Raw genomic sequence first — 15,041 nt, forward strand, 5'->3', positions numbered from 1 at the left:
TGAGCCTGTCCTAGACCTACGTAACTCTTTCATTTCCATTCTTTGCTTTTTCTGATAACACAGGGTGTGTGTTATAGATGCAATGCAGCCAGTCATGCTCGCTGATTGCCATCCAGAATTAGGGCAAAAGTATTTACATCTCCTTAACTGTCCAAAGCATCACCACTCAGCTTTAAAATAAGCAGAATCACAGCCGTGTGGTTATAAAAGGGGGCAGCCAACCGAAAACCTAGGGTTATGTCTTTATATCTCCAGGTGATATCCATCACTCGACCTATGAGGGTCTTATAGAGAGCACTACTAATTGTTAAACAGGGGCACAGAAAAGCAAGCTATGCAGAATACATCTTGGCGTCCCTAGCTGCTGGGATCATCCGCCCATCATAATGCCCACTCAGTTTAGTGCAACACTACAAATAACATTACTAATTGATCTTTAAATGCATCTATACAAAAACAAAATATTATTTGTTCTGTTCAACATGGAAATCACAGCTCAAGTGAAAAAGAAACTCTTTCTACATCTCAGCTTTCATATTTTGGATGGATAAAAATTAAAATGTAAAGAAATTCAAAGTATATTAGTGGTTAATGATGAAATAATTCGTTTTTGTCCAAAACACCAGGCTGTTTTGTATAAAAGCATTTAAAGATCAATTAGTAGACACTTATAAAAAGTTAATCACTACAAAAGATGTGTTTTTTTATGGTGACTTTAACATTGACATCTTTTAACATTAACATATTTTATATCCACATTGACATAAGTTATCAAATAATTTTATGTATAGTTTAGGTTTGATACAACAAATAAGTAAACCAACAAGAATCACACCACAATTGACAAAGGCTACAAATGAGCATTAAAAATTATTTAAGGAAAGAGAACTTTGACAAAGTAAACAAAGCCTATAACTAATTGATAAAAATATTAGTGGAATTATATGATAAAACTGTTCATTAAAGGAGTCATAAATATGAAAATAAATCTGGCTGAAAGGTGCAAAATAAATATTTAAATAAAATACAAAAATAAGTAGACTGGTGTGATAAAAACTCCAAGAAATTACTGGCAGAGAACAAAAACAATATCAGCGGCACATGGAGAATAATAAAAAGTGTAGTAATAATAATAATAATAGTAATAATAATAATAATACTGGACACTCAAAGTATCAAATGTATTCTTAAGTAAGGACAACACAGCCACATAAACTGAAGTAATTGCTAAAATCCTCCCTTCATATATGTTAGGTATCAGATATCAATTTTCAAACTATAGGGCAGTATCAGTTTCCTCAGTTTTCCAAATTATTGAAAAAATGTTTGTGCCCAGGTTAGATCAGTTCATAGAGAAAAACAGATTAGGACCCATCTTTCCACTGCATTTGCACTAATAGATCTGGTAGAAGAAATAACAATAGTTAAAAAAGAGTACAGTAGGAATTTGTTGTTGACCTTAAAATGGTGTTTAATAAAATAGGGCATAAACTTTTTTCACAAATAATTAGGAAGACATGGCATTGGAGGCATTGCAGAGTCATGGCTACTGAGTTACCTTGATAATAAACACAGATACGTGTCTTTATATTACTGCTTCAGATCTGAAAGAGTGGATTGTGCAGTGCCACAAGGGTCAGTCCTCAGACTAAAGTTATTTAATTTGTATATTTTAATACTCAAATGATCTCAATACAGTGTGAGAAGTGTCCAAATCTCTGTCATTCACAGATTTTACATTTCGTCAGGAAAACATTTGAATAGTGTGTTGAATTAAGTAGAGAAATACAGACAATAGAAAAGTGGTTTGGCATCAATTGTACTGAAGTGGCTCTTGTAAACTAAATCATGATCCCATCCACACGGTCAGCTGCCTTACTCCAATACTGCAGGCACAGGAGGAGTACACACAGCCATGAACTGTGTGTTGCATGTTTTCTGTAGTTGTGCTTTCATCAATCAATGTGATTATAATGATTTACCTCACACACACACACACACACACACACACACACACACACACACACACACACACACACACAAGCAAAAGACACTTGCAAACCAAATGAGGCTAGTGGACATAAGTTAAATGGCAGGTTTGGTCTTCAGGACAGGAATGCAGAAGGACAGATGGTGGTAAACTTTGCAAAGAGGATGGAAATGGCTGTAGTGAACACTGTTCCAAAAGAGGCAGGAACATAGGTTGACATATAAGAGCGGAGGTAGAAGCATCAGGTGGACGACATCTTGTGTAGACGCTGTAATCTGAAAGAGACCAGTGACTGTAAAGCATTGGCAGGAGAGAGTATAGCCAGACAACACAGGATGGTGGTGTGTAAAATGACTCTGGTGGTGAGGAAGATGAAGAGGACAAAGGCAAAGCCTTTAGGTGAAGGTAAGGTGAAGGTAGAGGTGGCAAACACCAAACAAAGAGCATACGAGGACTTGTATGTTAGGTTGTACACTAAAGAGGGAGAGGTGGATTTGTTCAGGTTGGCCAGACAAAGAGATAGAGATGGGAAGGATGTGCAGCAGGTTAGTGTGATTAAAGATAAGGATGGAAATGTATTGACAGGTGCCAGGAGTGTGATGGGAAGATGGAAGGAGAACTTTGAAGAATTGATGAATTTTTGAGAACAAGGGAGATGAGCAGAGCTGTGGCAACTACAGAGGAATAAAGCTGATGAGCCAAACAATGAAGTTGTGGGAAAGAGTAGTGGAAGCTCGGCTAAGGGCAGAGGTGAACATTTGTGAGCAGCAATATGGTTTCATGCCTAGAAAGAGTCCAACAGATGCAGTATTTGCTTTGAGGATGCTGATGGAGAAGTACAGAGAAGCTCAGAGGGATTTGCATTGTGTCTTCGTAGATTTAGAGAAAGCCTCTGACAGGGTGCAGAGAGAGGAGCTGTGGTATTGTATGAGGACGTCTGGAGTGGCAGAGAAGTATGTTAGAGTGGTGCAGGACATGTATGAGAGCTGTAAGACAGTGGTGAGGTGCTGTAGGTGTGACAGAGGAGTTTAAGGTGGAGGTGGGTCTGCATCAAGGATCAGCTCTGAGCCCCTTCTTGTTTGCTCTGGTGATGGACAAACTGACAGATGAGGTTAGACAGGGTAAATTCAAGATTCATTAGCTAAAGCTTTGTTTAGTTCATAGCAATTAAACAATGCTGTGACACTGAGGTTGTTGGTTCTTTATTCCAAACTTACTTTTTGATTAGTGTAGTGGGTTAAGATTTTTACTTCCCTGTAATTTCAGTTCTAATAAATTACCTCTTAAACATGCCCTTGATACATGGAAGATCACTTTCGGACACAACTTCACAACACACACGTGTATTTTTTTAAATAATCAACATGTCACATACAAAACGGGACCATTTTCCTAATGAAAATAAATGAAAGAGGTGAATTGTCCAAGCAAACAATCATTGCTTTTTACCAATATTCCTGAGTGACAAGAATTTATTCCCCTAAATGACTTACTCTTATCAAATTTTCATTATAATATGAATCCTTTTCAGGAATGATCCCCAGATTACCGATTGGTGGAGTCTGGAGGAAGCTCCTAACAAACATTCCCATATGAGATATACTGTAACTTCTGTTCAGAGTCAATATCCAAACTCTTTGTGTCCTGATATTACAGTTTTTTTCATTTGCTAGCATGTGTTTAATGAAACTGGGATCTACTTGATCTTCATCATCACTTTCTTAGCACAATGGTCTTCGCTTGCAGCAACCAAACTGTACCCACACACACACACAGACCTACGGTTTGACTCCTACCACTCACTGCAACACAAACTAGGAGTAATCAGGAACCACACCACAGGGCACAAAACATCTGAAGCCAAAAAGAAGGAGGATAGACATCTGAGGACAGCTCTCAGGGCCTGCGGTTATCCTAAGTGGGTCTTAAACAAGAGGACATCCAGATCCAACAGAAGGACAACGGACAGAGCGGAGAAAACACCTGGTGATTCCTTAGGACTTTCAGAAAACACCACATACCTGTTCACTTCAAACCCACCAACACACTGAGACAGAGGCTCGTCCACCCGAAAGAACAAATACCTAAACACAAGAAGAGCAACATAGTGTATGCAGTCCATTGCATTGAAGAGAGTACGGCAAAGGACAATCGTTTGAGGGTGACAATGTCCACATTTTGGACAGAGAAAACAGATGGTATGAGAGAGAAGTACGTGAAGCCTTTTATGTTCACATGGAGAATCCTTCCCTCAGGCACAACCTGTCTCCCAATTTTCATGCTGCCCTTTCATCCATCCCCAGGAAGATAAATAGCACTTCATTCATCCAGCAAGAGGGCCACACCTAACAACCCCATCTTATAGGTTAGGGAGTTAGGGTCGCAATGGTTACATCTTGATGACTCCACCCTGTTCCCATCTCCCACCTCCCACCTTAACAAGCCCATTCAGGCCAGGGTGGAACAAAGGCTACTATGGAGGATGGGTTCCCTATCTACTTTATTCAGACTGAAGAAGCTGCTTGGATAAGTTTCTACCCAAGAAGAAAGAAGTCCAGTTGCCCTGAACGGTGCTCACCTAACCCTCTTGGAACAACTTGGGGTTCAGTGTCTTTCCCAAGGACACTTTGACACGTAGCCAGGACCGGGGATCGAACCACTGACCCTGTAGTCTGTTGACGACTGCCTTACCAACTGAGCTTTAGTCTTTGGATATCCAAACCTGAATGACTGAGAATCTTCACCGAAATGTGTGGTTTCACATATTTTTTAATATCTTTTTAAAACCCACACGTCATTCAGTGACCCAAAACTTTGACATATTATTTGTGCAAACAAAAGGAAAAATACTATCACCACTGTATGACATTACCTTTGTGTGTTTTCTCCCGTAGTTGTCTTTGTCCTTCTCTGTCTCCCTCTCTCTGTCCCTTTCTGCAGGCGTCCCCGGATTTGAAGCTGTGTGTCTTCCAGCGTGCAGCTACTCTTGAATTTACTGAATATAATTTTAATCTACAATCTAAAAACACTGATCTTGATAATTAGCTGGCTTGCATATTGTTGCCAAATAATCCTTGTTCTATATTGAACAGCGAATGCTCTGTGATAATGTGTGTAAATTCTATAGAAAGCTATAAAGACATCTTAAGGGTAAACATCTAATGTTTTTAATCTAAGATATATTTGTTTGTGTTAGATTATTTTGCAATGAAAATATATAATCCTAAATAATGCTGATGAGGTGTTACCACTGTCAGTTTATGAAATACAGGAAAACAGGCTCAAGACCCTAAGAAGAACTCATAATTTTATAATCAGAAATGTTCACTCTTCAGAAGGAAGTGGGAAATACTATGTTATTGGGAAGAGACAAAATAAAATAAAATATTATATCAAGAGTGAGATTTGGTGAGATTAGGACACATGTCACTAAACAAGACATAACACATGATGGGTAAGCATCCATCTGGTCTGAGTGTGTCTAGTCAGATTGATGTCTGTTGGGCTCAAATGGTAATTTACTTACACATATTATGATGATTTTGGCAAATAATATTTTTTAGACAGCGTTTAATATTGATATATGTTATTTGATTTGTATTTGCCATTTTGAATTTCATTGTCATTGTCATTGAATGCTTTTAGTTGTATATAGAACTGTATGTACGTCATATAAATATAAAATTATATAGGGACGTCTCCACAAGTATTCACCAAAAAAAAAAAATTAGTCAAATTGAACATTATTAGTATTTTTCGTTCAGAAACCCGGATCTCCCATAACTCTTTGAATTTGTTTACAAGCCAGTCTTGCCCGGTCCAATATGGCGGCGAAATGAACGCGTAACAGAAACGAGCCAATGCGGTATCTACGTATGAAAGTATGTGCGTGCAGACACAGAGACACAGTCCGCCATTGTGGTCAGAGCGGAAGAAGGAACGTCACAAAATCTAACGTTTTATCAAGACTCTTCACAAAACAATTCATTTCTGAGATGGAAGTTCCCGGACCGGACAGCGACTGGAGGAGTCCTCAATTTCGACAAAAAGTCGTGGATGAGATGTGAGATATTTCTTGGGTTTGTTGTGTTTTAGCTAGATAAATCTCTATTTCGGTGAAGCTACTCATAAGCTAAGCTAACGTTAGCTCCGCTGGAAAACATCACGTAAAAATGTCTGTAAATTAAGACCAAATTGTAACAACATAAACTCAACACGGCTCCAGAAATACAACAAAAGGTATCTTGCGAACGACCCGGTTCTACTCTTTAATTCGGCGTCCATAAACAGAACAAACCGCAGATAAATTTGATTCACTAGCATTAGCCACAACTCCAAAGATGGCCAATACGATCGTACTGAGAAAAGTTCAAAACTCTCCCTGCGGTTGTTAAAAAAAGAAATCCGATTTTTTTCTTTGTTTCTAGGCGATGCAGTGTGAAAGTAATAAAAGAGCAGCAAAATATTAGCATCTTGATATACTTGAAGTACCAACACTTACATTACTCTGAATTATTGCAGCAAGGCCCATGTAACAATAATGTTTATTATTTTATTGTTGTATACTTATTCATGCCTTAAAGCATGTGTCACTTTGTATGTGTCACTTGGTAAGGTGGAGTTTGTTTTCACTGTAAATACTGCCTGGTCTTTTTATTTCTAATACCTGATCTTTTTTATGTTGATTTGTTTTTCACATTAATAATTGGAGTTTTGAAAGTAACTGATAACCTCAATATATATTTAGTGAAGTTAAATAGACAGTATTTGCTCACAAATATAGATTTTGCTTCACAACATTTGAGAATCACAAATCACAAATTGTTTGCTGAATATATCTTAGACCTAAATCTAAAATTAGAATGAACGCTATTCATTCTGAAGACCATGTTCGTGCTGAAATTACACAACAAGGTATTTTGGAAGACCTTCCAAAAGTTTTTAACAGTTTATTACCAGATAATTATTAAAGTTGTCGCGAAACCATCAAATAACCCTAGAATTAAGATAGGTGACTGTGCAACACATTCAACACAGCAAAAGTGTTAATATGTCATAAATCAGGTAAAGAATGTAGAGAAACTTGCATCAGTGTGACATGTACATTATGTGTGAATGGAAAAGTGTTGTTTGCTGTTGCTATTTCCTTTGAAAAGTAATGAATGTGGTTTCTGCGTTTCCTTCCAGTGAAGAAGCAATGAGAAAGGCAGGAATGGCACATGCAGACTCCAGCGCAGATATGGAGAACCACGTTTATTTCAAAGCCAAAACCAGAGTAAGTACTAAAACCGTGCAGATTTATTTATTTTTTCTAGGGAAGGAGTTGCCTAAAATCCTCAATCCAATAAACCACAAAAGTACGATCCTTTTTGTGATGATAAAATGTTTCTCACTCTTATTTTATTTCCTATTTTTTAAGGAGGAATATCTATCATTGGTGGCAAGGCTGATCATACACTACAGAGACATTCGTAAGTGTTTAAACCAAGACAAAAAAATTATACTTAGTCAGTCACTTAGTTTTGAGTAAAGCCTCTCATCTCTGTTTCTGTTTTCTCCAGTTGTGTTTGACCAATATCTGAGGACAGCTCCTCCACACAGAGAGTGATAGAGCACATTTATTTCTTTAAAAAAAACAATGCTCATTTCTGTACCTTCACCAAAACCCTGGTTTAACATATTTAAGTTTACTTTCCTGAAAGTTCAGGCATTATAAAGTTTTTGACCACTATGCTTAGCAAAAATTGATTTCTGTACCCCAGATAAGTCGGGTGTCATCTTTATTAAAATCACCAGCTGATGTGACAAAAATGTCACTGGGAAAATGTTACTTACAACATGTCAATAATTACCAGATGATCTTTAAGTGTGTGTTAAATTAATTAGCTACTGTTACCCCAGCACTTGGTCTAAGATTGCAACTAGCAGTTGTTTTCCTTTATTAATTTCTTCGTAAATCCATTGAATGTTTTGTCTATAAATTGTCAGCAAAAGTGAAAAGTTTCACTACACATGTAATTAGATAATAATTAAATTCAATTTCAATTATTATTTGTGACAAAAGAAAATATCAGACCTGGGACTAGAGAACAAACTTTTCAAACAATTCAATAAATGTTCCATCTCTAAGTTGGATCGATAGATGGGTAGGTAGATAGATAGATCCGGTGTTGCCCTACACAAAACACAAACAACAAAAAACTGTGAGAAAGACAGGGATCAATGCATCTTTGAGGCTAAAGGCTAAATATAATACTTTGCACCATCAACATTGTTGTTTTTATTTATGTATTTATTTTTAAATCTGGTGCTATAGTTTACTTTGACATATACTGAACATATATTGCTATATGGAAAACTTTTCAAAAATGTATTCAGTGGAAATGTAATGATAATAAAATAATAATCCCATGACGCCCTGAATAACCTGACGGGTTGGAGGGGGCCCGGGTGGCATTGGAATGGGGCCTCGCCCCACCGGTGCACCAGTGGGTGACAATAGGGGCCATGGGAACGATGCAGATAGGCCAGCATGCCATGGCAGGCGTGGCTGGAAACCCACAAGCCAGTGAGTGTGTTTCCTCCATGTGGTGTGTGTTTGCTGTAAATGCACATCCTGAGTGTTTAGTGGATGCTGGCTGCATTTAAATGGCATAGTTTCATCAGATCTGGTTTCACTTTCAGTCTCTGCTTTGGCACATTGTTTGTGTTTGAGATGCCAAAGCTTTTCTTAGAATGGCTGTGAATTGTACACCTGGTCAGACCTTCATCTTCCTCTTGTTCACTCTGCAGTACGGCAGCAGCAGTTCCAGCAGATCCAGCAGTTCCAGCAGTACCAGTATCAGCAGGCTCAGCAGCAGCAGAACGCTGCCATCCAACAGCAGTATCAGGCGCAGCAGCAGATGTGGGCGCAGCAGATGCAGCAGCAGCAGCAGGCCCAAAACCAGCAGCAGAACCAGGTACTCAACAATACTAAAGCACCACATTGAATACACTCTTACACATTATAACACAGTGGTAACTTTAGTGGAACTAAAGATAACTTCCAGAGTCTTTCAGAACACCAGAAAGTTAGGATTGTTTTTTCACAGTGATTATCTGTGGGTAACAGTTGGCAGTTTCAGACAGTTTTTTTTAAGTAGGACCTTTTCTTTTAAGTGGCCTTTGACAGATCTATCCACGCTCCATCCAATTGGATGTGAAAAGTGTTTGTGATCTGCACTGCACTAGTATCCTATTCAGTAACAATATAAAGACAGATGAACCTAAAGGGATTTAACTTGTACTATACATCATTAGCATGATATATAGCCTAATCATATATGACACACGATATGCTAAAAGGAAATCTTACCTTTAGCTAGGAATCAAAACAATGTTTATTCCCTGTCTGCATAGATGGACCAGAATAGGATCCAGCAGCAACAGATGATGCTGCTACAGTACAAGCAGCAGCAGCAGGCTCAGGCCCATGCACATGCCCAAGCACAGGCTTATGCTCAGGCCCAGGCCCAGGCCCAGGCCCAGGCTCAGGTCCAGGCCCAGGCTCAGGCCCGGGCTCAGGTTCAGGCTCAGGCCCAGGCTCAGGCCCAGGCCCAGGCTATGCAGCATTTGGTTCAGCAGCAGCAGGCTCAGGCCCAGGCTCAAGCTCAGCCAGGTCAGATGGCTCCACACTCTCAGCAGCAGCAGGCTGGCATCATGCCTCAGTCTCTGGCTGGACAGATGACATCTGCTCAGCATGTTCCCATGTCTTCACTCAGTCAGCAGCAACAGCAGGTGAGACAGACCTTCCAGGTGAGATTGAAAAAGTCAAAATGTTTGCATATTTACAGAGAATGTGGAGTTGATGTCGTGCAGTGTTAAACTTTTGGGGGACGTGAGATTTTCCCTGCCTTTTGTTGGTGAGTTGGAATCTGTTTGATATTCTCCTCAGTAGAAGAGTGCCGCCTTATCTACGCAAGTATGACTGAAATTGTACTCGAATTATCAGATTTTACACTGAACCAATTGAAGACTGTAGGTGTATTATAATCGTTTTTAATTTGTTTTTAATTTTAGAATTATAAAAAGTTTATAGAATCATTAAAATCAAAAACTGAACTTTACTCTTTCTCTTAATACTCCCATGTACATAGCTATTCACACTGTTAATACAGTTGTTAGCTCAGAATGTTCTTCACTAAATCTATCCTACCGTCTCACACATTGATATAGACTGTTTGCTTATTAAATTCTTCCTGACAGATCCTCCCATCCTCCATCCAATTGGGTGTGAAGTGTTTGTGATCTGTCATTGTCAGGTTTCTCCATAAATGTTCAGTGGAGTTCTCAAGGACAGTCAGAAATGTCTCCTGAAGCCACTCATGCATTGTCCTTGCTATATGCGTTAGATAGTTCTTCCTTCTCTCAATTCTGATTAATCTTCCTGTCCCTGATGCTGAGAAGCACAACCTTAGCATGATGCTGCCCCCACCATGCTTCACCATAGAGATACTTTAAGCTGGATATTGAGCAGCGCCTGGTCTTCATCAGACATAGTGCTTAGAGTTCTGCCCAAAGACTTTATATTTGGGTCATCAACAAAACTTTAAATAATGTTGGTCAGTTCCAAGTGAGTATTAAAGTTTGATATTCATTCCAACCCACAGCCCCTTAATCTGCTTCTTAAAACCCCAATTGGGTGATCCAGACTATCTCACAGTTCCCATTGTACGCATAAAAGGGATGCACATATTTGATGTAGACTGTCATTTTGGCACCAGTAAAATATTATGAATGAATACATGAAAATTCGTTCATAATATTTTTCTGTTGTTATAGTTACCTGGACCAAAAAAGTCTCAGAAAAACAAATTAGTGCTGTTTTTGGAGTATCAGGCAATGGAGCAAAAATCAGACCACAACCGTATAGTTGGTGCAGAGCATTCAAATAATCATGCTAAACACCCCTAAAATACAGCTTTGCAGGAGTCCAGCTACTGACAACTGCTTTAGGTTTAAGAGGTTACAACATATCACGACATAACATAGTGATTACTGCTCTTTATCGCTATGAATTAAAATTCAACTGCACTCCACTAGAATCCTATTCAGTAACAATATCATCAGCATGATATACAGCCTAATCATATATGACACGTGACATGCTAACAGGAAATCTTAATTTTAGCTACAAATCAAAACAATGTTTTTTCCCTGTCTCAGCAGCTGCAGACGGTGCAGCAACAGATTGTGCAGCTACAGTTATAGCGGCAGCAGGCTCAGGCTCTTTACCAGACTAAAAAGGCAACTCAACATTTCCAATGTCCATCTTGTACTTTGTGCTGAACATCTTCAGGATTTGCTATTTGAATAAATTCCCTCTTGTCTTCAGTCTTGTTTTACAGTCCACTTTCTTTCCTCTACATAATTCCTTGCTTTTTAATAAATAGTGTGATTAAATAATATATTGTTTAAAGTTCAGCACCTGTGCTGTATTTGCTTTGTGTGTCTAATTAAAGGTTTTTCACTGGTGAAGTTACAGTGTGTGTTCGCATTTAAGCGGAGAGGTGTCAGCACATGGAGCAAACTCGTTAGCTATACATTTCAGTCAGTTTCATTTCACCTTTTATGTCCAAATAATAACGTTTAATAACTTTGCCACATATTACACATAATACTGACATCACTGTAGTATTAGATTTCAAGATTAAAAATATTTTACTAAAAAAAAAGTACTTTGCCTTGATACTGCTGCTTAGTGTTCAAAAACAAACCAAATAGTGAAATATAAAAAGCTTGATAGAATGTTATGCAGAAGGCAATGATTCTGACTATGGTGATGCTTGAAATGTGGCTGTGAGGACTGTGAAAAGAAGATAAACTGCAATTAACATTACATTCACATGTATTGGCTTAGACGCTTTGATCCAGAGCAATTTACAAGTGAGGTACAAACCAGGAAAACAATCTTGCATGTTTCTGTTTCATGCAACACAAGTGCAAATTAGAACAGATAGGAACAATTTGTTTAGATTTTTAGTTTAAGTGCACAGGACTTGGTGGAACAGTTTTTTTTATCTTCTGTTGATGTGATGCCATTAATGCCATGAAGATGTCATAGTTCAGTGACTTTTTAATGAGAAGAAAAAGCATAACATAATCAAATTGATAACATAGACATCAACATTACAAATGACGAACTCTAGAAGAAGGGAGGTCACACAAGGTTCTCAAGTAACATATTTCAATTGAGTACAGAAAGATTCGAGTCATGTTTGTAAGCATGTCAGTGTCGTATGCAATGTTGGATGGAAAGTGCAAAAGACATGTAGACAAAACAGAGAAAACTCAGCAAGCAGGCCCAGGAGAAGAGACTGAGCCGATCTTTGAGGCCTCCTTTATAGGAACCTCAACCCAATTGACACAATAGGCCTAAATCTCAGCTCCACCCACTGGCTTCCTGGAAAACAAGGAAAAACACAGCTAACCAGACATGGACAAAGACAGAACCCAGATCTGGTTTAGGCCATCACACCTTCCCTGAACCTTACTACCATTGTATTTCTAACTGCAATAAATTGACAGTTGAACAGGGTACTCTAGCTTTAATCAGGTGCATAAACTCAGGACGAATTAATAGAGCTTACCTGAGACAATCTTCACACACACACACACCAGAACCAGCATCTCCCACCTTAGCAACCCTTGCGCCTTGGAGCAATTTAAGAGGAGAAGAACAGACTGCAAAGAACCAGGGGAAACGTGTTACTAACAATGAGCGCAAGCATTATATAGGTGCACGGGAAAGAGCATCTGCCATGATGTTATCTTTGCCCTTAATATGTTTAATAACCAGGTTATAAGGCTGCACAAGCAGAGCCCAATGCACAAGCCACGGATTAGGATTCTGAAGAGAGTTCAACAATGTAAGTGGGTTATGGTCATTATATATTATATATATTATAAGTATTGGCTTTGCTGAATCGAGATAAACGTGAAAATGCTGCAAAGCTCAAATTAAAGCCAATGCTTCTTTTTCCACCACTGAATAGTTAGATAAGAGGTGAACTTTTTAGAAAAGAAACCAACAGGATGATCAATACCTTGTGAAGTAAAACCGCACCCACTCCAACCTGGCTTGCATCCACCTGAAGTGTGAAGGACTGATCCAAACGGGGAGCCAGCAGAACATAGTAAAGCTCATCAAAACTCATCAATAGCTAAAACCTTACAGTGGCTTTCGCAAATTCACATGGCAGAGTCGGTTCCTTTTCCTGCGATCAGGAGTAGCAATAAGCTAGTTTTGGTCTGACAGTCGAGTAAACTCTGTTGTAATCCTGAGACAGGATCGGCCAAGATGTAGCAGCAGATGGCATTTTAAATTGTTTCTCACGTCAAACAAGTAAACTAAGTCATAGATTCACACTGATGTTTTATCTAACTTAATTTTAAAAAATGTTGCAACGATTTCAAAACAAATAACGTTTGTTTTTTCGATTTATTGTAGTTTTCCTTTCTGGTATAAGTCTACAAACAACAGTTTGGCCTAGTACTACTATAATGATTAAATAATAAAAATATATATATTAAAATGTGATTATAGTGGATAATTTATTATTAGAATTTTTTATTATTGTTATTATATGCACTATCTGAAAGCGACCGTTTCCATAGAGATGAGAGAGGGAGAGATGGGAGATAGCCGAGAGACACTTAGCTGCAGTTTCTTTGTGTCTAATACGTGTTTATGAACAGACACATGACAGAAAAGAACTTTGTCTCAGAAACAGTGCAACAAATAGGAAACTACAAGTCATATCTGAAAAATCAGAAAGTGAACAGAAGGCTTCAAGACACACGATGATATGCTTTATGTCAAGAAAGTCACACTCACGAGTTACAAACAGCCTTCATCTGGGTCTTACCAGGAAATTCCCTGATCCCTCTACTGTTTTATTGTATGATTTGTCTTTGCTGAAAACTGAGAGAGATCAATTAGATCCCAGTTTCATTAAACGCATCTTAGCAATGGTGAAAAACTGTAATATTAGGACACAAAGAGTTTGGATATTGACTCTGAACAGAAGTTACAGTATATCTCATATGGGAATGTTTGTTAGGAGCTTCCTCCAGACTCCACCAATCGGTAATCTGGGGATCATTCCTGAAAAGGATTCATATTATAATGAAAATTTGATAAGAGTAAGTCATTTAGAGGAATAAATTCTTGTCACTCAGGAATATTGGTAAAAAGCAATGATTGTTTGCTTGGACAATTCACCTCTTTAATTTATTTTCATTAGGAAAATGGTCCCGTTTTGTATGTGACATGTTGATTATTTAAAAAAATACACGTGTGTGTTGTGAAGTTGTGTCCGAAAGTGATCTTCCATGTATCAAGGGCATGTTTAAGAGGTAATTTATTAGAACTGAAATTACAGGGAAGTAAAAATCTTAACCCACTAGACTAATCAAAAAGTAAGTTTGGAATAAAGAACCAACAACCTCAGTGTCACAGCATTGTTTAATTGCTATGAACTAAACAAAGCTTTAGCTAATGAATCTTGAATTTACCCCTTCAAATGCTACGGCCACCCTCTGAATATTGTCCAATAAATGTTTTCCTTTCTACAGACTATGTCTTACATTTCCAAATGAATTGGAATCAGAGTGAATCACTAGCAGCTCACGTATTCTGATCAAGGTATAAACACAAATAGTCTGAAACAGGCTTTTTTAAAAGTAGGACACAAGCAATGTCTCTTTGTAACCATTAGCTAATAATAGATTTAGATTTTTTTTTACTTTTTTGGTTTAAAATTAGGATAGACTTTATAATGAAAATCAAATAAAATTTGTAAAAAGGGACACTCTTGTTTAATGCCACGTTTAAATCAAGGACAAGTGCCTTGTGCCAAGGAAACAGAGCTATTAATGTTAGTATACAGTGTTAGTATATTGAGTACATTCGCATCATCACTTTCTTAGCACATCGGTCTTCTCTTGCAGCATCCAAACTGTACCCACACACACTCCTAATGCTCCTAAGGGGTACCTACGGTTTGACTCC

At 38.2% G+C, this 15,041-nt stretch overlaps 1 protein-coding gene across 3 annotated transcripts; it reads left to right on the forward strand.

Moving 5' to 3' along the window:
* The first annotated feature begins 5,881 nt into the window (after window positions 1-5,881).
* LOC137099370 (mediator of RNA polymerase II transcription subunit 15-like) lies at window positions 5,882-15,025 on the forward strand. Of its 3 annotated transcripts, none has more exons than XM_067476121.1 (6): window positions 5,882-6,053; window positions 7,178-7,265; window positions 7,410-7,461; window positions 8,783-8,949; window positions 9,389-9,766; window positions 14,981-15,025. In XM_067476121.1, the coding sequence occupies exons 1-6, from the start codon at window positions 5,986-5,988 to the stop codon at window positions 15,008-15,010; spliced, it is 783 nt and encodes a 260-aa protein (XP_067332222.1). In that variant the 5' UTR covers window positions 5,882-5,985; the 3' UTR covers window positions 15,011-15,025. The 3 variants fall into 3 exon arrangements, with proteins under 3 accessions (XP_067332222.1, XP_067332220.1, XP_067332221.1); XM_067476119.1 differs by lacking the exon at window positions 14,981-15,025 and adding an exon at window positions 11,195-11,362; XM_067476120.1 differs by lacking the exon at window positions 14,981-15,025 and adding an exon at window positions 11,198-11,362.
* Window positions 15,026-15,041: the final 16 nt, after the last annotated feature.

The sequence above is a fragment of the Channa argus genome, chromosome 15, assembly GCF_033026475.1.
Source record: "Channa argus isolate prfri chromosome 15, Channa argus male v1.0, whole genome shotgun sequence".
Classification (NCBI taxonomy): Eukaryota; Metazoa; Chordata; class Actinopteri; order Anabantiformes; family Channidae; genus Channa; species Channa argus.